General features: G+C 37.8%; 2 protein-coding genes across 2 annotated transcripts in view; one reads left to right on the forward strand and one right to left on the reverse strand.

The window, feature by feature from the left end:
• Positions 1–550: 550 nt before the first annotated feature.
• LOC127788638 (GDSL esterase/lipase WDL1-like) lies at positions 551–18,777 on the forward strand. The gene is made up of 6 exons (XM_052317156.1): positions 551–769; positions 1,819–1,896; positions 2,165–2,305; positions 2,957–3,033; positions 3,141–3,290; positions 18,325–18,777. The coding sequence occupies exons 1-6, from the start codon at positions 659–661 to the stop codon at positions 18,536–18,538; spliced, it is 771 nt and encodes a 256-aa protein (XP_052173116.1). The 5' UTR covers positions 551–658; the 3' UTR covers positions 18,539–18,777.
• Positions 18,778–19,466: 689 nt separating this feature from the next.
• Positions 19,467–24,527, reverse strand: part of LOC127788637 (LIMR family protein At5g01460) — a 30,260-nt gene continuing 25,199 nt past the window's right edge. Inside the window, exons 9-14 of the mRNA XM_052317155.1 lie at positions 21,107–21,216; positions 20,895–21,009; positions 20,710–20,775; positions 20,123–20,233; positions 19,965–20,031; positions 19,467–19,884 (exon numbers count right to left, since the gene is read on the reverse strand). Coding sequence (XP_052173115.1) covers positions 19,837–19,884; positions 19,965–20,031; positions 20,123–20,233; positions 20,710–20,775; positions 20,895–21,009; positions 21,107–21,216 — 517 coding nt within the window. The 3' untranslated portion in view covers positions 19,467–19,836. The remainder of the gene's footprint in view (positions 19,885–19,964; positions 20,032–20,122; positions 20,234–20,709; positions 20,776–20,894; positions 21,010–21,106; positions 21,217–24,527) is intronic.

The following is a 24,527-nucleotide window of genomic DNA, read 5'->3' on the forward strand; positions in this document are numbered from 1 at the left end:
CCTAATAATTTTGTCTAAACTAAAATCTAGTTTGATAACTATCTTATATTTTGTAATATACGATAATATTATTTGTACATTATCTTTTGCAACATAATTTATCTCTAACTGGATGAAACATCAACGCACGAGTATTTTACATAAGGGTAACAAATGCATCTTAATTTTTTATAAAACACATTTAGTGTATTTTATTTTTAATATATATATATAATTTTATTGATTGATGATAAATATATTGTGTTTTGAATAATTCAGTTAAGTAATAAAGTTATTTAGATGTTAAAAGTAAAGTATAATAAATATATTTTATATAAAAATGAGATGTATTTATTATTATATTAAGAAAATAATTAGCATTATATTAATTAATAATAATTGAGATTAAAAGAAAAGAGTAAATATGGTGATTGGTGAAGAAGTGGAAGAAGTAGAGAATGAAGTAGTGCTGGAAAAGCCAAACGGGCCTGACCCTGAAAAATAATCAAAGCCAGAAGCCGTCAACAATGAAAGACTGACATACTGACTGACTGACTATATATATAGCCCTTGGCAGCTGCGCTTTTTCCTTTTCTTCAACTTGTTCTTTATATACAATTAATAAGAACCAAGGAAGCAACAGAGAGACGGAGATCAGAGATCAGAGATCAGAGAGAGAATGGTTGGACCTGGGAGGCCACAGTTTGTGTTGTTCGGCTCATCGATAGTACAGTTCAGTTACACTGCAGAAGGATGGGGCGCTATTCTCACTGACATCTACTCTCGCAAGGTACTAATATATATATGTGTACGTATGTATGGATGGATGTGTTTTGGTTTTTTGCTTAATTCTGGAGGTGCTATTTCGCCAGATCATCGTATTTCGTTTTCTTGACCCTGGTCGATTCAGAGAGTCTTCCGTCGACGTGATTGTATAAGATTCAAATTTTGGTCCTGGTCTTGTTTACTTTCGTTCACTTATGGTTTCTGTACCGCAAATGGACTCCGTGGTGGTGGGGCTCCACGCGTCTTTGTCTTACTGTGTATTTATCCACTGTCAGTGTTGTGTAGTTTCTGTGCTGAACTGTTTCGCATCCGAATCCAAAAGGACAAATTACCGTACAGGAATTAGCGGCAGGAAGCAAGCATTTGTTGGCTAGTCTAAATCCCTAAACATGCTGACATTTGATGTAATTAGCTTCGTATTCGAAGGAATCTAAATTGATTTTAGTGCGGAATTATGGGCTGTTGGCTTCTGTCAATGCTTGTTAGGGCTGGGCTTTATCTGTACTGACATTACATGTAGGCTCTGTAAGTGCGTTCTTTGTAAGATTTTCCTTGATTTTTCCTTTTTTGGTTCTCAACCAAAAGGAGGAGGAGGAGGAGGAGGAGGAGTAAAGTGTCATAACCAAAAATGTTTTCAGGAGAATAATATTAGGTGAATCCAGGAAAGGAAGGATCTGTTCTAGAAGAGGACTAAAATATTCTTTATGGGCTATCTGGAAGTTTACCATAAGGCCAAAAATACAAAATGACAAGAAACCATTTGATTTTTGTTTGTGATTCCCGTATACTTGGATTGTACATATACATATATTTTGGGAGGGGTGGTTACGCTGTTTTCCTCCTTGCCATCCGATGATTCCTGGATCATGGATAATTTCATTGTTCACTGTATTCAGTTTGCGATTTTGTGCAAAGGGGCTATTAAATGATACTTACAGCGGAGCAGTTTTTGTGTAGTTCTAGCAATAAATTGTCTTTGTTCAACTGCCATTAGATTTTATTCTTGATTCTTTTATCCTCATTTCTGCTGATATTCGCTTCAAATTGGTGTAGGCAGATGTTTTTGTGCGAGGATACAGTGGTTGGAATTCCAGGCGAGCTCTCCAAGTACTTCATAAAATTTTTCCCATGGTATTATATATATTCTCATGCATATTGAGAAGCTACATGTATTGGATCATTCTTTATATTCAAGACTTTTTCTTTTCTTTTTTTTTGTTTTATTTTCCTCTCTGCATTCTTACTATGCTAGCAATGAATAGTTCCTCCAATTAAGATAGTTCTTTAACTGTTCAAGTTGTTGATCATTAAAATGATTTTATTTAAAAAATATTTACCAAATCCATGATTGATCAATTAGAACTCTTTGATACTGATGTTTGTATTACTTCTGCATCAGGAAGCAGCTGTTCAGCCTTCGCTGGTGATAGTCTATTTTGGTGGTAATGATTCGATGCGTCCTCACCCAAGCGGCCTGGGTCCTCATGTGCCTCTTCCTGAATATATTGAAAACATGAGGAAGATTGCTACACATCTCAAAGTAAATTTTCTGCAGAAGATAGTACATTAGAGCTATATAACAGAAAATAGGCCTGACCGCATGTAAAGAAGAGGCTATATTATATAGGTTCTACCTATATCATCATTTATGTTCAATTACTCCATAAATAATGTCTCTAAGAATTACATTTATCATGAAAGTAACCCCCTTTTGAGTTCCATGAGCCTAGTTCTGATTGAAACTTTATTACATCACATTGCATTTCTAAGAATCACAAATATGATACTATCTGAACTGAGAAGTCATCTTTGGTGGAGAATCAACAACAAAACAATAGCTAGCTCAGAGATATTTCACAGAAAAACTTAAACTGGTTTGATGCCATCAACCATGAGGTTATTCCCAATTATGGATGTGAAACATGGGGGGCTTTCAAAGTCAGATTTGGTAATTTTATGGGAATGTACTGAAGACTTTAGGCCTTTGCCTTTGTTCTAGAGTGAGAGGGGAAAGGTTCCTTGCAATGTGCATCACTCTGTGTATACTTTGAGCAATCTTTCATGAACTTGTGTGTGAATTTAGAACATATAAAATCCCAGGCTACCATAAAGCTCTCTTTGACAGCCTCATATACAACTGATAGTCATATGTATTTGGTCATACCGTAACAGAAATCTTTTTGGTTAACAGAGCCTTTCCGAGAAGACACGCATAATCTTTCTTACTGCTCCTCCAGTGAATGAGGCAATGATCCATGAATTCACAGGGTGCTCTTATGTTTACTTGATTTTCTATAGTGTCTCTCTCATTTATTTATTCTTTATGTAATTTTCAATTTTGACGAGCTATCTGTTTCTTTCCTCACCTGAAACAGAAATAAATTTGATGAGTATGGTCGGACAAATGAGGCCTGCCAAAGATATTCGAAAGCTCTAATAGTGATGTGCCATGAGATGGATATCAAGGTTGTTGATCTTTGGACAGCAATTCAGGGATGCGATGATTGGTTGACAGCTTGCTTCACGTAAGTCCATGCTCATATAATAACTCTAATAATCTTTCATTGCCCTCTTTTTCTCATTGAGCAACCTTTATGCTACCTTATTTAGGACTGCTTTTACTTATCTTTGGATGAATAAGAAGATTGTGCTCAAATAATTAATCATCTTGATGTAGCATGAGGAACTGCCTCCAGTAGATTGGCGCAAGTGCCTCAAGTGCAATTCTAGATAAAAGCTTTATCATGAGCACCATGAAATTGAAACTTTTAGTGCTCGAACATCAGCAGTGAAATGATTCAAAATACCTACCACCAATTGGCGAACACTATGCCTTTCGTAGTGATAGCTAAGCGACCTTTTAACAGAGCTTGTAGTTGTCAGTTTTATCTTTAAGTTTTCAAGCTTAGTTTTGGTTTTTATCTGAAAAAATGAAAACTAACATGTTGTTTGACAACTTTGTGTTTGTTTCTAGTCTTGTATTTGATTTTTTTAATTTTTTTATCCCACCCCTATCATTGTTGGTGACCAAATGAGATGTTGGAGGTTGTCAGTGAGTAGTCAAGGTGACCGTCAATGACATCCAAAGAGATGAATCTCTTGGTGTTGCTGACTCCCAGAAATTCTTCTTTGAGAGTCTCTGATGAGTGGCCACTCCTAAAGTATGGTCTCACCGACAATTGTCAGTGGTCCTTGTGTGGCCACTCAGTGATATTCTGGTTATATCTGGCGACTCCTGAAGTAGGATTGCCAGCAATAAATGATGGCCACTCCGCTGCTATTTCAGGGACACCAGGTTGCCGGTGGCAAGTGATGGGGAGGGATGAAAAATGTGACAATACCTTGTTATTATTTTCAACATTTTTCAATTTTTTTTTTTAAACAAAAATGAGCAACCAAATGCCATTTTTCTATTTTCATTGTCAAAATAGTAAAAATGAGAACTGAAAACTAAAAATGAAAAGCCTACCAAACAGGCCCTAAGTTATTCCAGCATTTGTGAATATGCAGGTAATGCAACTGCAAAATGGTTCCCACCCTATCCCCTCCTCTCCACTCCCCACTTCTTCCCCTGCCATAAAAAGAAAAATGCAGAAAAAATAACAAGTGAGCACGATTTTTTGTGCATGATTTCCTTTTGATGAGGAACTTCTTCTATTGCTTAAGTTTTCCTGTTCATTTCTCAGGAATTGGTCTTGGCTAATAATGAGTTTGTTTTGGAAATCTAGTCCATGCCGAAGATAATGTTTATTACAGTGAAGCTGTCAATGACTGTTGAACAGAATGGTTCTCCCTGGTAGAGGAGGCATGAAATCTCCAGTTAACATGCTTTTAATGGGCTTCTTCTATATCTTCTGAGAGGTTAATTTCAAATTTCCTGGCTATACTGCTTACCAGACCCATGATTTCTATTCATGCTTGTTGCTTCCAATGAGGGTATCATACAGTAAAAGTTTTGGTCAGGGAGGAAGGAATTCTGAAAGAGGGAGAGGGACAGCGATACCTTATCTCAGCTGCAAATTAAGTTGCTGAGTATGATGGTATGTTATGCATGGTTACAAGTGGAATACTGTGCTTAAGTGAAAAAAATTAACTGGATTAACTTCAGATAGCCATAAAGAGAGTGATCTTACAAGTTTGGTGGAAAACTTCTCCTGTCAGGTATATCTCAGTGCATTGACATTAGTGAAGCATTTTGAGGAATAGTTGCAATATGCTTGTGTGAGCCTGGAGTACGTTCCAGGTTCTCAACATGCTTTGGGATTAGCAGCATCTCAAGCTTCAGAATTTTGGGGAGAGTTGCCTTCATGACCCATTGAAGTAATGAGAGTGGTAGCCAGTACGGGCAGATCTTTTCTTCTCATTCCAAAAGTAACAGAATGGGAAGTGAGTTGGCAGAGGTCATACTCACACATGCTTACCGCTGGGAATCACCACAGAATGTGGTGAGGTCATATGTAGGTGGTTGAAATATTCAGTAGATGGCATTCTTAGAGTCAAAACAATTATTTTATGTATTGCCCACTAGAAATAGGGTGTAGGAATGCTACTGTGAAGGAGGCGAGGAATGAATGTGGAAGTCATTGCTGATACATGCTATTCCATGTCTCTAGTGTTGGTGGGATGATGTCATTAGAGTGGCTGGTGCAGGGGGCAGATATGTACCTCCCTTTTTGTTTCAGATCTGAATCTGCAGAGAGGGGAAAAACAGAATATTAGAGGGCCAATGGAGAGCTGTAAGGAGGGAGGAGGAAGCTGGAAGAAATCTGGTCATATTCAATCATGAATGTCTGAAGAGAGAAAGCACGGCTTAAAATTAGGGCATATTTCTATTTTTTTCTCTTACCCCTAGACTTTTCCAGCAATTGCACATAATAGTAGCTTAAAACCAATGCCAAAAATCTCATTTTACGTATAGCCATGTGAAGAGAATCATCCTATTGCTAGACAAGAGTATTCATGGGTTGTCTAGAAGCCAAAAAGTTCAATAAACAAAAAGATGGGCATTCCAAATGGTGCTTCTGACATAGTTAGCTTTGTCCGTGCTGTTTCCATGTCTAGTGCTTGTTAGGCCTGAACACAGTGCCTAAAATGGAGTGTCCGTACTTTCTATGGTGTAAACCTTACTCAAACCCAAGTGTATTATAAAGTTATACTAGGAGAATGCCTAACCACTCAACATAGGTTTATTGATAGGGATATTTATCTATTTTGATTTTAAAAATAAGATTTGGATTAGGTTTTATCTTGTTCTGTTATGACTTATCATAGTTGTTCAAATAATAGAATTTTATTTGATTTAGGGATTAGATAGAGTTATATTCCATTTTAAAGATTATAATCGCATGTTGATTAGTTATCTTTTAATTACCTATAAATAGGCAACATAATATAATCTTTTATTCAGTTTTGAACGATTGAATAATATGAGTTCCCCTTCTTAAGTGTCTCTCTCTGAGCTTTTCCTTCTTCTTGCTTCTTCTTCTTCTTCTTCTTCTCCTTAATCTCTTATTTTCCTACTGCCCTGCATCATTTATGGTCCTTGACATCCTTATCAAAAAAATGGAGAAAAAAAATGATACAAGACAAGGTCCAATAATCAGATGGTGGGATTTATAAGGTGAAAAACCACATACTTTTGAAGGAAAAAAAGTATGTGGCAAAAGAGATTGGACAGTAGGAGAGGCTAACCAAATATGGGTTGAGATGGTTATGACTATTCAATATACAACAAAACCAATTTTAGGAGAGTCAACGTGAAAGAGTCTTGATGGTGGAATGAAGAGGTACAAGAAAAAATAAAAATGAATTGAGCTTACTGCAATAATGTAGCTAAAGCAAGATAAAGGAAGCAAAGAAGGTAGTTAGTGAAGCAAAGTAAAAAAAAAAAAAAAACTTGTGCAAATTTATACCGACAACTTAATACAAAAGAGGGAGAAATATATATTTTTGGATCTCGAGAATATTTGAAATAAGTGAAGGCGCGAGGTGTTGATGCGATCACCGATCAAGACTCGGTCCAAGGCCGACCCGACTATGCTGGAACAATATTTTTATACTTCTTAAATTTTAGAATTCTACTTGATTTAGGATTCTACTTCATGTTTGATTAGGGTTTTATTTTTATTAGGATTCTAGTTGAATTTTACTTGGGATTTATTTTTATTAGAATTCTAGTTGACTTTTACTTAGGATTTATTTCTATTAGGATTCTAGTTGGATTTTAGTTACAAATATTAGATGGATTTGGATTAGCCAAATACTATAAATATGCCTAGAATCTAGAGTTTGTAATCAAGTTTTCTCAATACAAATTTCAACAACCTATTTAGGTTTTCTTAGCAAAACAATCTTGTTTTTGCGTCTTCTTGAAAGCCAAGCTTCAGCTATTGAAGTTCGTTCTTTTAAGGGTTTATTTTGATATTTTTTTTTTCACACACACACTACACGCTGCGTCAAGTGGTATCAAAACGGTTCATCAACCAATCAAATGGTCAATCTTGAAGGTAACGGTAGCAACCAGCTTCGTAACGGTGATTGGGGGCTGTCGCGATTTGGAGAGACAACGGGAAATAACTCGTACAATGCAACAGTAATTGGAGCAAATCCGCAACCAATTGGTCGTTTTACAACAAGTTAAGGATAATTGGAACCAGACTAATGGCGTGAATCAAACTGGCTACGTTAAACTGGGAAGACCAGCCATTAATCATGTCCTCATTAATCCTAGAAGACTAATGATGGATGATAGCGACGATGAGGATGATCCTGGTCGTATGATAGCTAACCCTAGTGGTAAAGGGGTTGGGAGGAATGCGCAACAACACAACCATTGGGGAAATGACGAGTATAAACTAAAGAATGGCTTTTCGGTGAGTTTGGAGCTTGATCTCAAACATCATGTTGTCCCAGCAACCTCAACATTTGCAAATGCAGGTTTGATTTATGCTGCTAACATGATAGAAACTCCAAGGTTGTTGACTCATACTGGGGTATTTTCCAGTCCCGAGGGCTCAGGCATTACTTCGCAATCCAAGGATGGTGGTGTTTCTTCTTATTAGCTTGCGACTGTAAAGGAGATGGAGGCCATCGTAGTAGATCCTTCTACAGTTTATTCAGGCTTTGGCATGGTTGAATCGAATGTAATAAAAACATATTCACCTTTGCGATTGTAAAAGCAAGATGGTCACAGGGGTCTCCTTGTGAAAAAGGGTGTTGGATCTCTCAAGCTAGTTAACTCGGGTAGTGCAACTGCTTTCGGTATTAATCTAAAATTAGATTCTGAAACTAAGAATGTTGTAGTAGTTGCTACTATAGCTGATCAAGTGCTTAGGCCAAAAGAGGATTCAAGCATCAATATTTTAAGTGATGGAGAGATTGCTGGTAGTCATGGAATAAGCCTCTATTCAAAACAATTGCAAAAGAATGCTTCTCCAAGCAAGAAAAATCTACAGATAAATACGAAAGTTGTTGAGGAGCCAAAATCAAGAAAGCTGATGAGAGGAGAAAGACCTGTGATAAGATCTACCTGATTAGAAAAGCGCTCAAGATGGAATGTTCAACGTCCTTAATCTAACAGTAATAATACAATGGAGGCAGAAGGCAACAAACATGGTGATGGTTGGATCCATGCCAACAAAGATAGGCTAAGAGGAGGAGGAATGTCTTTGCTCATATTCTCTTAGCAGAAAAGTTCAAGCAGTTCAGGAAGATGTCAAGCAAAAGTTGTACAAATAAGAAGTACAAGGCGACAACTGACAAGCATAGGAAGCACAAGGTATTGGAGATTGGAGATGAAGTTATGATATTCTTGAAGAAGGAACGGATTTCAGTAGGAAAGCAGAACAAGTTTAAGCCAAAGAAGTATGGTCCTTACAAGATTACAAAGAAAATCAATAATAATGCTTATGTTGTGTATTTGCCTAATCATATGGATATTTCCAAAACATTCAATGTTGTTGATCTTTCTTTATATTTGCCAGATGTTGAGTTGTCATACTCAGATCATAATTCGAGGACGAATTCTTCTCAAGTGGAGGTGAATGATGCGGTCACCGATCAAGACCTGGCCCAAGGCTGACCCGACTACGTTGGAACAATATTTTAATACTTCTTAAGTTTTAGAATTCTACTTGATTTAGGATTTTACTTCATGTTTTTACTTGATTTAGGATTCTATTTCATGTTTGATTGAATTTTACTTAGGATTTATTTTTATTAGAATTCTAGTTGACTTTTACTTAGGATTTATTTTTATTAGGATTTTAGTTACAAATATTAGATGGATTTGGATTAGCCAAATACTATAAATATGTCTAAGATCTAGAGTTTGTAATCAAGTTTTCTCAATACAAATTTTAACAACCTATTTGGGTTTTCTTAGCAAAACAGTCTTGTTTTTGCGTCTTCTTGAAAGTCAAGCTTCAGCCATTGAAGTTTGTTTTTTTAAAGATTTATTTTGGTATGCTTTTTTTTCACACACGCGTTACACGTTGCGTCAGGTGTGCTGATTAATGTGGTTGTATTTAGAAGTTTCCTATTAGGTGTTTCCAAATCTGTTTAGGATACTTGCCTAAATTAGGCTTAGGTAACTTACCTAAAAGCTGCACATATTTCTTTCCTTTCTTGTTTGATAGAGTTTCCTATGTTCTATTTTCTTTTTCCTCCTCTATAATAGGATTGATCGTGTACATATTTTAGTATGAATGAAATTATTTTAGCTCTAAGTTTTTATATGGTATCAAAGCCATCGATACCTTCCTTAGTCCGTAAACCCTAAGTGTGCCTTCGTTGCACGTCTCTATCCTTTCCTCCAACTTCCAAGTATTTATTGCTACTTGTTTCTTACCTGTCAACAAGGGAAATCATGTCTGAGATTTCGGAAGTCGCCCCATACATGGCAACTAGAGAATCAGCCTCAATTGATCAACCAACTAAAGCTAGAACTAGAGCAGGAGCTGGGGAGTTGCCCAAAATCCACCAATCCTACCGTCTAGATGGTAGGAATTACTTGCAATGGGCCCTAGCTAGTAAGGACTTTTCTCAAGGACCATGGGAAGATTAGCCATCTGACTGCTCCTCCTCCTAAATCCACTGATCCCACCTTCCCAGCGTGGGACATTGAAGACTCTCAGATTATGTCATGGTTGTGAAATGCTATGCAACTTGAGGTAAGATTACATGTTTTTAGCTTTAGCTAAAGAGATTTGGGAGACTGTGAGACAAACTTATTCTAAGATCCAAGATGCCTAAGTGATTTTTGAGGTTAAAACCAAGATTGGTAGCACTAAACAGGGGGGCTTGAGTGTTACAGAATACTATAACCGGATGAATGGATTGTGGCTAGAGTTAGACCATTATCAAAACATTAAATGGTATATAGTGTGGATGTTACAACTCTTAGTCGAATACTTGAAAGGGATAGAGTTGTGGAATTCCTAACTGGCTTCAACTCAGAATTTGACCAAGTAAGGTTCAAATCTTGGGGAGAGAAAGACTCTCGTCCCTCAATGAGGTTTTTGCTATGGTTAGAAGTGAAGAAAATCGAAGAGTTGCTATGCTTAATGAAACCAACTCAAAAAGTTCAGCCATGGTGTCGAATAAAGGGGAAGGAGCAAGGTTTAGGGCTGGAAAAGAGGTTCCATCTAGAACCTCCAATAGAGACGGATTGTGGTGCACATTCTATAAGAAACTGAGGCACACCCGAGGGACTTTTTTTAAGCTCCATGGAAAGGAAACTGTTTTAAGCCGAATGGGAAGTTTCAAAAACTTGGCAGCCAAGAACCAGGCTTATCTATGTAGCAAGGGATAGGAAGAAGAAGCACCAATTGATAAGACAAAGCCCCTCTCAGGTTTTGATCTTTCTTAGTTGAACTTTGATGAAATCAACAAATTAAAGTCTTTTCTAAAGACTCTTCAAGATGGGGTCTACTCACTTGCTCATCAAGGTAACCCAGGTAATTGTCTACACTCAGCATCCTTTTTTACCTCAAAAACTAATAAAAAGGACATATAGATCCTAGATACAGGAGCAACTGACCATATGACCCCTAATTCCCATGTTTTTGATACCTATCAACCTCTAAACAAATCACAATAGCCAATGGAACCTTAGTTTCAATCTCTGGCTAGGGTAAGGTCACCCTTAACCCTAATTTTTCTATTAAACAGGTACTTCATGTACCAAATTTATCAGCCAATCTCATGTCCATTCACCAATTAACCAAAGATTTGAGTTGTCGTGTTATTTTATTTCCTTATTTGTGTGAGTTTCAGGCCATGACAACAGGGAACATTGTTGTTAAAATCCCGATTTTACGCATACGATTTTACGATTTTACGATTCGAAGACCCCCAAACGATTCAAATCCCATGTAAAATCCAATTTGAGATAAAATCCTATAAAATCTCGATTTTACATGTACGATTTTACGATTTTACGCTTCAGAGATCCCCAAACGATTTTACGATTCAAAGACCTCTATTGATTTAAGTTGTAATTTAGAGGATGCTTCCAACGTCTCAATGTCACATAGCATCTGACATTGGAACTTATGCAATGAATTGTTATATTTTACCTCTAAATTGGAACTTGATTTAACATTGATTACATAAATTCCAATGTCACATAGCATCTAACATTAATTGCATAAGTTCCAATTTACTTGATTTAAATTATAATTTTTACTTGATTTAACATTGATTGCATAAGTAAATCAAGACAAACAAGTAATTAATTAATGGACCACCCAACCCCAAATTGGGATATTACTTGATTTAATCAATGTTAAATCAAGAAAAAATTGCAATCTAAATCTAATGGAAGACATTGGAAGCATCATCTAAAGAATTTTAAGCTATATTTTACCTCTAAATTACCTATATTTTGCCTCTAAATTGCCTATACCAACCTGCTAGTTTTTTAGCTATATTTGGGAAGTATCATTTTTTGAATTATAATAAGGAATAATCAAGTTATTAAATAATATTAATTCATTTTCTACAAAATTATATTATTATAAACATATATTTACAAAAATTTAAGGGTATTTTTAAGTATCTCTAAAATCTTACGATTTTACGATTCGATTTTACGATCCGATTTTATGGACCCTTTGTCGATCTCACTTAAAATCCCGATTTTAACAACCTTGACAGGGAAGATGATTGACGTTGCTAGAGAACACAATGGGTTGTACTACTTGGTAAGGGAGGGAAATTATCCTACAAGAGATCAGCAACAGGGTGCTTACTCATCTCAGATTACATCAGATCATAAGGATATTTGGTTGCAACACTATCGATTGGGTCGTCCTCATTTCACTCTCTTAAAAAATATGTTCCCTACATTATTTGGTACTCTAGATCTTAGTCTATTTCACTATGATGTATCTGTCATATCTAAACATTATCGTATGTCCTCCCCAATTAGTAATAAAATTTCTTCTAAACCATTTGCTTTAATTCACTTGGATGTGTGGGGACCCTCTAAAATTCCTAACTGTTATGGGGCTTTCTGGTTTATATCATTCATTGATGATTGTACTATAATGATTTGGATTTTCTTATTAAAAGATAAAGCTGCCATTAGTACTGCCCTACCAAATTTCTCTAAAATAATTGCAACTCAATTTGGTTCTCCTATCAAGAAATTAAGGATTGATAATGCAAGAGATTATTTTAATCACCGCTTACATCAATTCTTTCAACAAGAAGGAATTGTCCATGAATCTTACTATGTAAATACTCTACAACAAAATGGAGTAACTAAAAGGAAGATAAGACATCTCCTTAATGTGGTTAGATCCCTCCTCCATCACCATAGTATTCCTAAGACCTTATGGGGGGAAGCTATCCTTACAGCAGCTTATCTAATTAACCGAGGTCCCACCAAGTTGTTATAGTATCAGAGTCCATTTCAATGCCTATCTGCTAATTTTTCTAGACCTATTTTTGCATACCTCACTTCCTCTATAGGTGTTTGGCTGTGTTTCCTTTGTCCACATGCCTAAACATCACTGGGATAAACTTGACCCTAGAGCTATTAAGCGTGTTTTCCTAGGATACTCTCCCACTCAAAAGGGGTACAAATGTTACCATTTCCCCACTAGGAAGTTTTGTGTGTCTAAAGACATCACCTTTGTGGAATCTACTTCTTTTTTTGGATCCTCTCAGGCTGGTCACCAGGGGGAGACTTTGGTGCATGGTGACCATAGTGATGCTAGTGATCTCTTCTTTCCTAACCTAAGAAGCAGTTCATCTCCTCAGCCTCCTATCCACTCTATCTCATCTCCCCAAACTCCTATCCACTCTTTAAGGAGTAGTCATGAATTGGATCATGATCAAGGTACCCCTGAGCAAGAGCAAGCAGCCTCACAAGAGCTGCTATCTCCAATAAGGTATAAAGGACCTCCTTATGTATTCAAACATAGGCAGCCCCAGCATGCACCAACATCAGCCCCTAGTCAAGGTAAGGACTTCATACAACCTTCACCCTTAGTCCAAATTGATTCTATTAATGCTGATTTAGACCTTCCCATTGCTGTTCAAAAGGGGGTTAGAAGTTGTACCCAATATCCATTAACCAATTTCTTGTCCTACCATCGTCTTTTCCAAAACCACAGGGGTTTCCTCGCATCTTTAGACTCCATTGAGGTTCCTAAGTTAGTTGATGAGGCTCTAAAGGATTTGAATTGGAGGCAAGCTATGCTGAAGGAGATGAGAGCACTAAAGAAGAATCATACATGGGACTTAGTGCCTAGACCACAGGGAGTTGCATCGATTGGCTGCAGGTGGATTTTAAATGTAAAATTCAAGGCTGATGGAACCCTAGAAAGGTATAAAGCTAGGTTAGTAGCCAAGGGCCGCACTCACTCATATGGTATAGATTACCTTGAGACATTTGCCCTTGTGGCAAATATGTCTATCGTGAGAATTCTCCTATCCCTAGCAGCCTATTTTGGATGGAACCTACAGTAGTTGGATATAAAGAATACATTCCTACATGGAGACTTAGAGGAAGAAGTCTTTATGGAATTGCCTCCTAGATTTAAAGGAGATGCAGGGAAAGTTTGCAGGCTCAAGAAGGCTCTTTATAGGCTCAAGTAGTCTCCAAGAGCTTGGTTTGGTAGGTTCTCCAAGGCCATGATAGCTATGGGATATCGCCAAAGTAGGGGTGATCATACCCTTTTTATCAAGCATTCTAGAGAAGAGAAGGTTACTACACTATTGGTATATGTAGATGACATAATTGTCACCAAGAATGATGAAGAATAATAGAAGAATCTCAAGGGTAAGTTAGCTAGGGAATTTGAGATTAAAGACCTTGGTATTCTCAAATATTTTTTGGGAATTGAAGTTGTCTATTCTAAGGCTGGAGTATTTCTCTCCCAAAGGAAATATGTGCTGGACTTATTGGTTGAAACGGGAGTATCAGGTGGAAGAGGATCTAATGTTCCAGTAGAGCCTAACAAGCAGCTGTGGATTAATCCTAGCTGTCAACCGGTTGACAAGGGGAGGTACCAACGACTAGTGGGCCGGCTAATATATCTCTTCCACACTAGGCCTAACATTGCCTTTGCTATCAGCCTAGCGAGCCAATTTATGCACAACCCAACCAAGCAGCATATGCAAACAGTGAGGAAAATTTTAAGCTATCTAAAAGTTACTCTAGGTAAGGGAATCTTGTTGAAATAAGAGGAAAATTGGATATTAAAAGATTTACAGATACTGACTATGTTGGATCTCTTATTAACAGAAGATCAACGAGTAGGTGTCGTGTGTTTCTAAATGGAAACCTTGTGTCTTGGAGAAGCAGGAAACAAAGTGTTGTGGCAAGATTAAATGTAGAGGCAGAGTGTAGAGCAATGGCTCTTGGCCTATGTGAGTTATTGTGGCTAAGAATCATCGTAGAAGATTTGAAGATCAAGGTTGAAGGCTCAATTAGGCTGTTTTGTGACAACCAATCAGCCATCAACATTACCCACAATCCTGTCCAACATAACAAGACCAAACATATTGAAATAGACCGGCACTTCATTAAAGAAAAGTTGGATGCAAGTCTGATCCATATACCTTATGCTCTATCTAAGGAACAAGTGGCAAATGTGTTAACCAAAGGGTTGACAATTAAGAGGTTTGAGGATCTAACATGCAAACTAGGAATGACTCCAGCTTGAGAAGGAGTGTTGGATCTCAAGAATATTTGAAAGAAGTGAAGGGTGAGGTGTGCTGATTAATGTGGTTATATTTAGAAGTTTCCTAGTAGGTGTTTCCAAATTTGTTTACAATACTTGCCTAAATCAAGCTTAGGAAACTTACCTAAAAGCTACACATATTTCTTTCCTTTCTTGTTTGATAGAGTTTCGTTATGTTGTATTTTTTTTCCTCCTCTATAAGAGGATTGATCATGTACATATTTTAGTATGAATGAAATTATTTTAGCTCTTAGTTTAAATATATATATATATATATAAACTAGCTAAAGCAAGATAAAAAAAAACAAAGGATTTCAAACAAGTGAAATGCTTAAAAGATGAAAATCGAAAGGTACTATGAGGGGACAATCAAGGAGAGATGGAAGGAGTATATCTCGAAGCTATTCAATGAAGGTGGACTGTGGAGAGACAGGTGTTAAGTTGGGGCATTTTAGTTATTCTAAGGAAGACAAAATTACATTTTGTATAGATGTATTTTTCATTGGAAAAGATAAGAATATGAAGCAATTGGATCAAACAATATCCAGATAGAAGTATGGAAATGCATGAGAGAATGGGCAATTTTTGGTTAATGGAATTATTTAATGTAATCCTTAAAACAAAAAGGATTTTGAATGAGTAGAGAAAGAGCACTTCAGTGCCTACTTATAAGAATAAATGAGATGTTTAGAGCTATGAAAATTATAGAGGGATCAACTAATGAGGTACTACATGAAACTTTAGAAGGTAATTGAGCAAAAGTTTAGGAGAGATGCTAATATCTTTATCTTTGAAAACCATTTTGATTTTATGCCTAGTAGGTCTAGGTCCAAAGATAAACAAAAAGATCTGCATACAGTGTTTATACACTTGGAAAAAGCCTTTGACATGGTGCGTGGGAACACCTTAGAATCCAAAGGTTTTTTAAATTAAGTAGGTGCAAAACTGCCTATGTGGAATGTAAATGTGGATGATATTGTTGTGAAACTTAGAGATCAAACTATTCCAAGAGAAAGATCAATTTCAATATCTTAGATCAATTGCTCAAAAAGAATGGGAGTTCATAGAGGATATCACGCATAGAATTAAGATGGGATGGTTAAAGTAGAGAAATGTGTGTGGTATTTTATGTGATCATAAAATTCCTTTAAAGCAAAAGGGGAAGTTTAAATGTACCATACTTGTCATATAGCTAAGAACGCTAAGCAGTTAAGCACCAATATGTGCAAAATATCAATGTAGCTAAGATGAGAATGTTTTGATGGATGTGCAACCATAATAGAATAGACAAAATGAGAAATGAACTCGTATATAACAAGGTTGGAGTGGCACCAATTGATGATAAGATGATGGTCACAATTAAGATGGTTTGGACATCTGAGAAGAAAATTGAAAGATGGACCCATGAGTCGAGTGGATGAAATTGAGGAAATTTGTGGCAAAAAAGGGCAAAGAAGACCACAGAAAATTTGGTGAGAAACTCTTAGATGTGACATAGAATATAATAGCCTACAGAGGATATAGCTATGGATAGACATGATTGCAGATCTAGAATTCATGTAGCCAATCCCAACTAATGGGGGTTAAGACTTGTGATTGTTTGTTGTATATTAACACATCTTATGTTATTAATTAAAGAAAATATTATTAGGGAAAATTCCATCTAGAGCCCTAAGGCTTTTGTCATTTTTACATAGACCCCTTCGTTTAAATTTAGCATTTGAGGTTCCTATGGTTTACTTCTATTTTTTTTCAAACAGTCATTTCATTAGTTTGGAGTTTAAAGTTGTTAACAAATTACCAAAGTAATGTCATTTCTAGTAAGCCTCAAATGCTAAATTCAAACCATTGGGGGTCTGAATGAAATTTACCCAACTATTTTTTTTTAGTAGTTTAACCTAATGGAAGAGGCTGCTTGAAGAAAGAGCAAATCACACAGAACTCAAATGTTGAATTTATACCATAGGGGGAAAATTGTAAAAATGACCTAAATCATAGGTGAGTCCAGGTAGAATTTACCATATTGTTAACTTAGACAATACATGATTAAATACTATATTAAGGATTTTTTTAAAGAAGAAATAGGTGATTAGAAAAGGATATTCAAGCAAACGTATTTATTTATATATTTATGTGCAGACATACTAATGTATGTGTGGGTGAATTCACTTAAAGAATGCTACTGCTGTCTAGGTATATTCATAGAAGATTATTTTTAGTGCTTGCTCTCTTTGCTTCTTGGAAAATTGGTGTGTTAGATTCTAGCATGAATCTCTAGTAGAGTCACATGTGGGTTCAAGAAAATGGGGGGATGCTGCAACAAGAAGAGGAAGGAGCAACGAGTTCAGTTTACATAGGTAACCCAAAGGGTGTGAAATGCGGGGCTGTTATGTTATTGTCTAGGTTCCACTATGTACCAAGGGCTTCCCAGGATCAAGAGCTGGCAAGCTGATTGTGGCCTTCCTTGGATGCATTGAAGCTGCTCTACACTGGTTGTGGAGGATTCATGGACATGGAAATCATAATGACCTATTAGCCAGTTTATTGTAGGCAGACACTTGTGTTTCTTGGAAAGAGGGTTGTAGCATCCTATAGCTTCCACCCAAGGTTGCTTTTGTTGCCCTGATAGTAGCTTGAGAGGCTTTTGGTACTACGTGTAATTTGTGAGAACAAGTGGAAAACTCCTGATGAACAACTGCTTTCTTACGCCTCATTTCGGGCTGGTTCTCAAGATTTTGGGAGTTGGTTTCTGTTTTTGGCATTGTTGGGCACCAAAGATCATTTAAAGGGCACTATTTCTATTGGATCAATACTTGCCTGAGTGGAGAAACAGGAAGTCTTGGGAAGTATCTCCTTTGTGTCTGACATGATGGAAAGAGAGTAAAAAATACTGCTTAACAGAGTGGAGTGTTTTTTGTGTTCATTCTACTTGAGGGAGATATGTCTTTAGTAAACAAGCTCAGTAATAGGTTGTTCAAGCATGATTGATGTCCTCAAGCTTGGTTTGTTTAAATTGCAAGCTGATCTCAAACAAATTTTAATCAAGCTGAATATAAGCTGATCCGAAATAGTTTTGGTTGCCAAGTGGAATATGGTAGAAACCATTGAAATCTAGAGTTGCTTTTCTGGAAATAAAAAATCAGATGCTTGTTTGAACTGAATCTCAAGAAATGATAATGTGCCATCATATTTTGTTGCCAATACTTAATTGAGAATAAAGGTTACCCTGGATCTCAAGAGCTTTTCTTTTTAATCCTTGAAAGCAGCGTGTGTTTTCTGTTTTCCCTTTAATACTGTTTAGATAATTATTCTCCTGTATTATTCTGTTAGTCAGTGCCGGTAAACTGATTATTCTTTAATCCAGGGATGGAATCCATTTATCAACCGAGGGCAGCAAGATTGTCGTGCAGGAAATCTTGACGGTCCTCAAGGAGGCCGACTGGGAGCCGAGCCTGCACTGGAAGTCAGTCCCAACTGAATTTGCCGAGGATTCGCCATATGATCTTGTCGGTCCTGATGGTAAGACCACTATAAATGTATCTGAGACCAACTTTCACTGGGAGAACGAGTGGGATTAAAGTCTTGGGGCATAATCCTGAAAGCTGAATGGTCCCAAAAAAGGATTTTCATATTTGCTTGCTTCCCACCGCATAAGAGGATGCAAAATCCTTGTGTTGTCAGTCCTCGTAGTAGAGCATCATAGGTCTTGTTTTTCTGGTTATGCAAATGGAATGAACTGAATTGGAACTGATCAGATTTTGCTTTCTGGTAATCAAAATAACTGCAACGGTGGCTCGTCCTTGCTATTTCTAGGAAATTTTAGCAGCTTGCAACAGGATGGACCAAAAACTCTCAAAACCCATCATGGCAGAAACAGGAGGGAATTAATAAGCTGAAAAGCTGTCGGATGATGCTTTTGGAGCTCATGCGGAATCTTTAAAGCTAATTTGCCATGGCTGAAACATGATAAAGAAAAGCACCCCCCGAGGTGCATAAAGCTCTCCCTTTTTCAAGGGTTGCAAAATGGTTGTTTTTAAATGCAAAAGTACTTCTAGTTTATAAAGATGTTTGATGTTTCTACAAATTCAAAAAGATGATCTTTCAATCACAAAAGAGTAACTTTTAACAGGTACAAACTAGCCCTCAACAAAGTGAATTATTGCAATTTGCAAGTACAAATTTGCTTGCTTAAGAAATATGATCTGATGAAAAGTCATCTGATATGAACATGATGCCTGGACTGGATGAACAGAAAGCGCATCTGATTAGAACAGATTCAGCATTCTTCACAAATCACAGGATGCAAGGCTCCTATAGTTCGTGTCTAGACGGTTAATTAGCCCTGAGATCAGTAGAAACTGAAATCTAAGTTTTTAAGTGTAAAATGTGTAGCTTTTCCGGAGTTTCCTGCTTGGATAAAGTTACAGATTCAGCATTTCTTAACTACTACTGGCAGCAAACATTTCAAAAGCAATCAGAGCTAAAATGACCAGAGGCGTATAAGCATGCCTGAAAACAAACTGGTTTGCCCAAGAATAATTTCACTCACTATAATACAGCAAGGGTACCTCACGAACCAGTTCCCGCAGGTGCCAGAGATATTACAAGGAAAACACCTCAATGTAAATCAAAAATGGAATAATACATACAATAGATGGGGGGGAACCAGAGAAAAAAACAGCAGCAGCACACCAGATGGAACTTTCACTGCACCGGCCAGATTTATATATAACTTGGACGAGTCTTGCCTGCTTCTTTAGGCAACGAAGTGGAGCAAATCAAGGCCATGTCACTTAAAAATCACTCATAATGACTTGTGGAACAATAGTTTCCATGAGGTCCAATTAAATGCATACTCTTGATGGCAATGGATGCTTCAAGGAGAAAGCTGGAATCGGCCACTAGGTTTTTTTCTTCTCCATCCCTGACAATTATCAAACTAATAGTCTCAAGCCATCAGGTTGAAGCAAACCTAAAAGAAAGATAAAATAAGAGTAAACTTACAAATGCAGCATAATAGACCAATGTCAGTCCGGCCAGGACAACGAATGCAATTTGGAACACATTATACCTACAACAGAATTTGTACAACTGGTGAGTATTTCTGTTTGTGTCTAAAATCAACGTATTTTAACAGTAAACGGGGAATAGAAGTGACTGACTTGTACAAATATTTAATGCCACGAAGAGATTGCAATGTATGACCAAAAATTTCCTGTGCAGCAGTAGCTTGAGCATAGTATGCAAATGCTGTGGCACAGAACTGAATCACACTGAAAGCAAATTCAAAAATGATCAGCAACAAAAAGTACATGGAATAATTAATTTCTCGGACGAAAGGATATGCAAATATAACTGCTATACCTAACATTAGTACTCAGTAGAATGAGAGACTCATGCGTCTGTACATTTATGATATAATGCATGGTTAATGCCTAACAAGGCGCTAAAACAGAACACAGAAACAGAGCACTTTAATCCTCTGTCTTGAAATATTGAGATAAAACAGAACAAAACATGGGAACCAAGACATTAATCCTACCCACTGTCTGGATGCATCAAGTACAAATTCAGGTTTTAACTCTTGGTGTTTCTTTTAAAAGTTCCCAAAGCAAACATCCTCAGTTTGGGGACTACACATGCATGCACCCGCCATTCCTGATTCCTAATGTATTTAACCATAACCACATTGCAAATTTTTTTCCAAATAGTGTAAATTAAAGTTGCTAAGAATTTTCAGGATGCCAACCTGATTGAGCAGAGAAGAATGAGTCCCACATTAAACAGGAAGGAGTTCATGAGCGTGGCCCCCCACCTGGAATACGGATCAATAAAAAAGCAACAAGCAAAAGTTTCAGTTTCCAGAGGCTAGCAGCGAGCAGAAAAAGAACATTACAAGTAAAAACATATATCGATAGCACAAAAGTTCATTACTTCATGGGATGGATTGTTATGAAAACTAATCTCAGCCCAAGCATCAATGCCCCAGCAATCACTGCAAGTAGAAGGTAGAAACAGAAGAATGCAAATGCCACAGTGCCCAGAAGACCTGGTGAAATTGCAAAGATGCATCTTCAAGTTAATGTTATTACATTAAGTGAACTAGTGAAGGGAAATGAAAGAAGAAATATTGCATAGCTGGGTACCCCAAATGTCATCCAACTTGATAAAAACCTCGTTCAGGAATGGAGAAAGAGGAGGCTTGATCAATAGATATATCACGATATGTGCAACCCAAGCCACAGAAACAACCAACCTACCAAACAAGCAGCAAATACATATTTAATAAATATAATAGATACAGAGCAGAAAAAAAAACCCACAACAGCTGTCAGATTTAGTATGAACACAATTTATAATTCATAGAAAAAGTATATACACAAAATAAAACATTCACATCATGTCATATCTGTCAGATCTCTGATCTGACATCGAATTCTCACCGATTGGATGTGGTCCGAGAGAATTCTGTAAGGGAATGAAGAGAAACGGAGAGGGAGAGAGAGAGAGAGAGATTCAAATGAATTTCAATTGAATTTTCCAGATGTCTCCAGGCAGATAGGATCAGTCCTTTATATACTGAGTCCCCGCGCCTTAAGTCCCACCAAAACCAGAAAAAATACAATTGCATATAGCTTTCACTAGGTAAAGTCATATTATCTATAACTACCCACATGTGTAAGTCACTACCCTCGCGTGTAAGTCATCCAAGTCATTGGCACTTGGCACATGACAAATTCCCCCCTACTTGAAAATTTTCTTGCCCTCAAAAAATGCTAAGTAGGCTAACAGCTTGCAGAAACTGTCTTGAGTAGATCAGGCAAGTATTCCCAAGTATTATTATCATGGAGAAGGTTGGTCCACTTCACTAATACCTGTATGATAGGGACTCCCAACTTGTATCCCTCCGGTCCAATATAGCACTCAGCTCCGTAGTAACATCAGCTTCTTTAGTGATTTGGGGTAAAGTAGGGTGTACTTGCTGCACTCCTACCGATCTCTTTAGCAAAGAGACATGGAAGACCGGATGGATTTGTGAATCCTTTGGTAGTTGAAGTTTATAAGCCACATTTCCCACATTTGCCAGAATAGGGAAAGGCCTAGAGTATCGTGGGCTCAATTTGGTTACTTGTCTTGTGTGAGAGCCTTAAGGTGAGATGGCCTGAGTTTTAGGTAGACCTCTTCCCCTACTGTGAACTCCTTTTCACTTCTCCTTCGATCCGCAAATTGCTTTATGCAATTTTGAGCCATAGCCAACTCCTTCTTAAGCTGCTGAAGGACCTGTTGCCTTTGCTCCAAGTAGGACTCAATTGTAGCCACTATAGTATGCTCCCCCACTGCAAGAAGTAGTGGGGGCTTGTAGCCAAATAAAGCCTCAAATGGGGATCTTTTGATCGAGCTATGGTGGCTGGAGTTGTACCACCATGTCACAACCCTTGGGGTATTATAGGGGCAAAGCTGTAATTAGTTACCATTGTTAGTTAAGAAATGTTGTTAATTCTATTGTAGTGCGCATGGGTGCTATTCCTAGACTCTACTTCCAGTTAAACAGCCTATAAATAAGCCCTAGTATGTAGAGAGATGTATGTTGGAATGATATAGTGAACTCATATTTCCCTCCTTATTTTCTCTCTCTTGTTCTCCCTTGTTTTCCCTCCTTTCTCTTGATTTCTGTTGTCACCCTTCAATTCTTTTCCATTTCTCTCCCCAATTCTTCCCATTTCCTTCCTAAACCCTAGGGTCGTGACATTTGGTATCAGAGCCAGCGTTCTTCGGCAATTCTCTCTGTTGAGTATTCTGATGACTCTCAGCTATGATCAGAAAGCTTTAGCAATTAGCCAAGGCAAATTTTGAGTGATCGAGAACAAGAAATCAGCTCGGAATTGAGGTTTGTCGAACCCCATCAGGTGACAAATTGTAGGCGAAACAGAATCGTATTCGACCAAGCCATTTCCAACATCGGTGGATTCATAACTGAGTGATCCTGTCCAGAGTGATTTTCGCAAGCGGCGATTAAGTTCATAACAGTAGATCGTTGGCATTTGTAGTGGAGCTTGAGGCGAATCTATCAATTCCGACCGGATAGAGGCTTGTGGAATTTCAGCAAATTGTAGCTAGGTTTCGTAATCTGATCCAACTTGAACTTGGAGGCAATGTTCCTCAAAGAGGAATCGAACACAACCGACCTTGATCCTAGTTGCAATCTGGAAGTAGAGTTCTGCGATTTTGTACCAAGGCAGAGATAAGGAATTCCAATGGTTACAGAGCTTTGGTCCGTGATTGGGTAAGCAGGGACGCCGGCCTAGGGCGAATTGAAGCAGAGCCGATCAGTATGTGGCTATCGCAATTTTGAAGATGAAATAGACCGGCGATTTCAATTGTGGTTTCCAAGTCTAATCGTTGCATGTGCAGTGGGTTTTTACGAACTTAGGCTACAAAATTTAGATTTGAGAAAGGCGGATCAGATCTTAGTGAATTCCAAGTCATTGGATTAGGCGATTATTGGAGGTGGTGTCCGAGAGACTCTCAACTGATAATTGAGGTTTGAAATTTGATGGAGAGTACAAGAAATGATTGCAGCAAGTAACTCAAGAGGTGTTATTCATGTTGATTGCTTAAGGGACTACAATAGAGCAACTCCGTGACTTCTGACCTCTCTTGTCCCAATTGTATGAGGTTCTGAATTGAAGGCAAAGGCTAAGTCTATCACCTAGCAATTCATTTCGATCGGAAATTGTAGGCAAGTGGCTGTCTGGTGTGGTGAGTTTTGGCAGCAAGCAAGGCCAAGCTATTTAGGCGATCCAGGGAGAGGACTCAGATTAGAGGCACTGAGATTCAAATCTAAGTGTGTTGTTGTGGTTGCCATTTCAGTGAGGTGAACCTGATTGGGCAACCTAGTAATCGACCATGGCAAAGGGAATGGGAATGAAATGATTGGAAACTAGGACAAACAATCTAGTAATTGGTGTCACAGCTCCAAATGGAAGCAACTTGCTACCGATCGGAGTGTGCGGCCAATTTGGATCGAGCCTTTAGCAGACTCTGAGAGGAAATTGCTAGATTAAGCCAGCAAATCAACCAATAGTTGCATGTCGCCTTGAGCATGTTAGCTTGACGGCCTAATGCCAGTCTTCCAACGAATTTCACTCCCAAGGCTTCATCGGCTCCAATTCTAATGATGCCAAGATCTAGGCAGAGGCCTAACGATCCTATGGAAGCAAGAGAGAGGTTGGAGGCAGAGGAGGGAGATGTGGTGAGAAGTGTTGGAGGAAGCCCTTCTACATCTCCAGCACTGCAAATGGTGATTTTGGCACTTGAAAGAGATAGGCTTAAATAGTGGATCAGGAGGTGCGAGCTAGTGTTCTACCAATACCGAGTAGCTGAAAGGGAGAAAGTGAACATGGTTGTAGCTTATTTGGATGGCATTGCAAATGCTTGGTTTCAGAATTGGAGCCACGGGAAGGTGGAATTGAGTCCAGCCATAGTTTGTGATCAACTTGTGTACCCGGTTTGGAGAAAAGACCAAAACCTATGTTATCAACAAAGCTTCTAAGGCTGCTAATCAAG

Source organism: Diospyros lotus, chromosome 13 (assembly GCF_014633365.1).
Source record: "Diospyros lotus cultivar Yz01 chromosome 13, ASM1463336v1, whole genome shotgun sequence".
Lineage (NCBI taxonomy): Eukaryota > Viridiplantae > Streptophyta > Magnoliopsida > Ericales > Ebenaceae > Diospyros > Diospyros lotus.

Coding starts and splice junctions, on each gene's coding strand:
- LOC127788638 (XM_052317156.1), top strand. CDS start 659: ATGGTTGGACCTGGGAGGCCACAGTTTGTGTTGTTCGGCTCATCGATA. Junction 770..1,818: donor CTGACATCTACTCTCGCAAG/GTACTAATATAT, acceptor AAATTGGTGTAG/GCAGATGTTTTTGTGCGAGG. Junction 3,034..3,140: donor ATGATCCATGAATTCACAGG/GTGCTCTTATGT, acceptor CACCTGAAACAG/AAATAAATTTGATGAGTATG.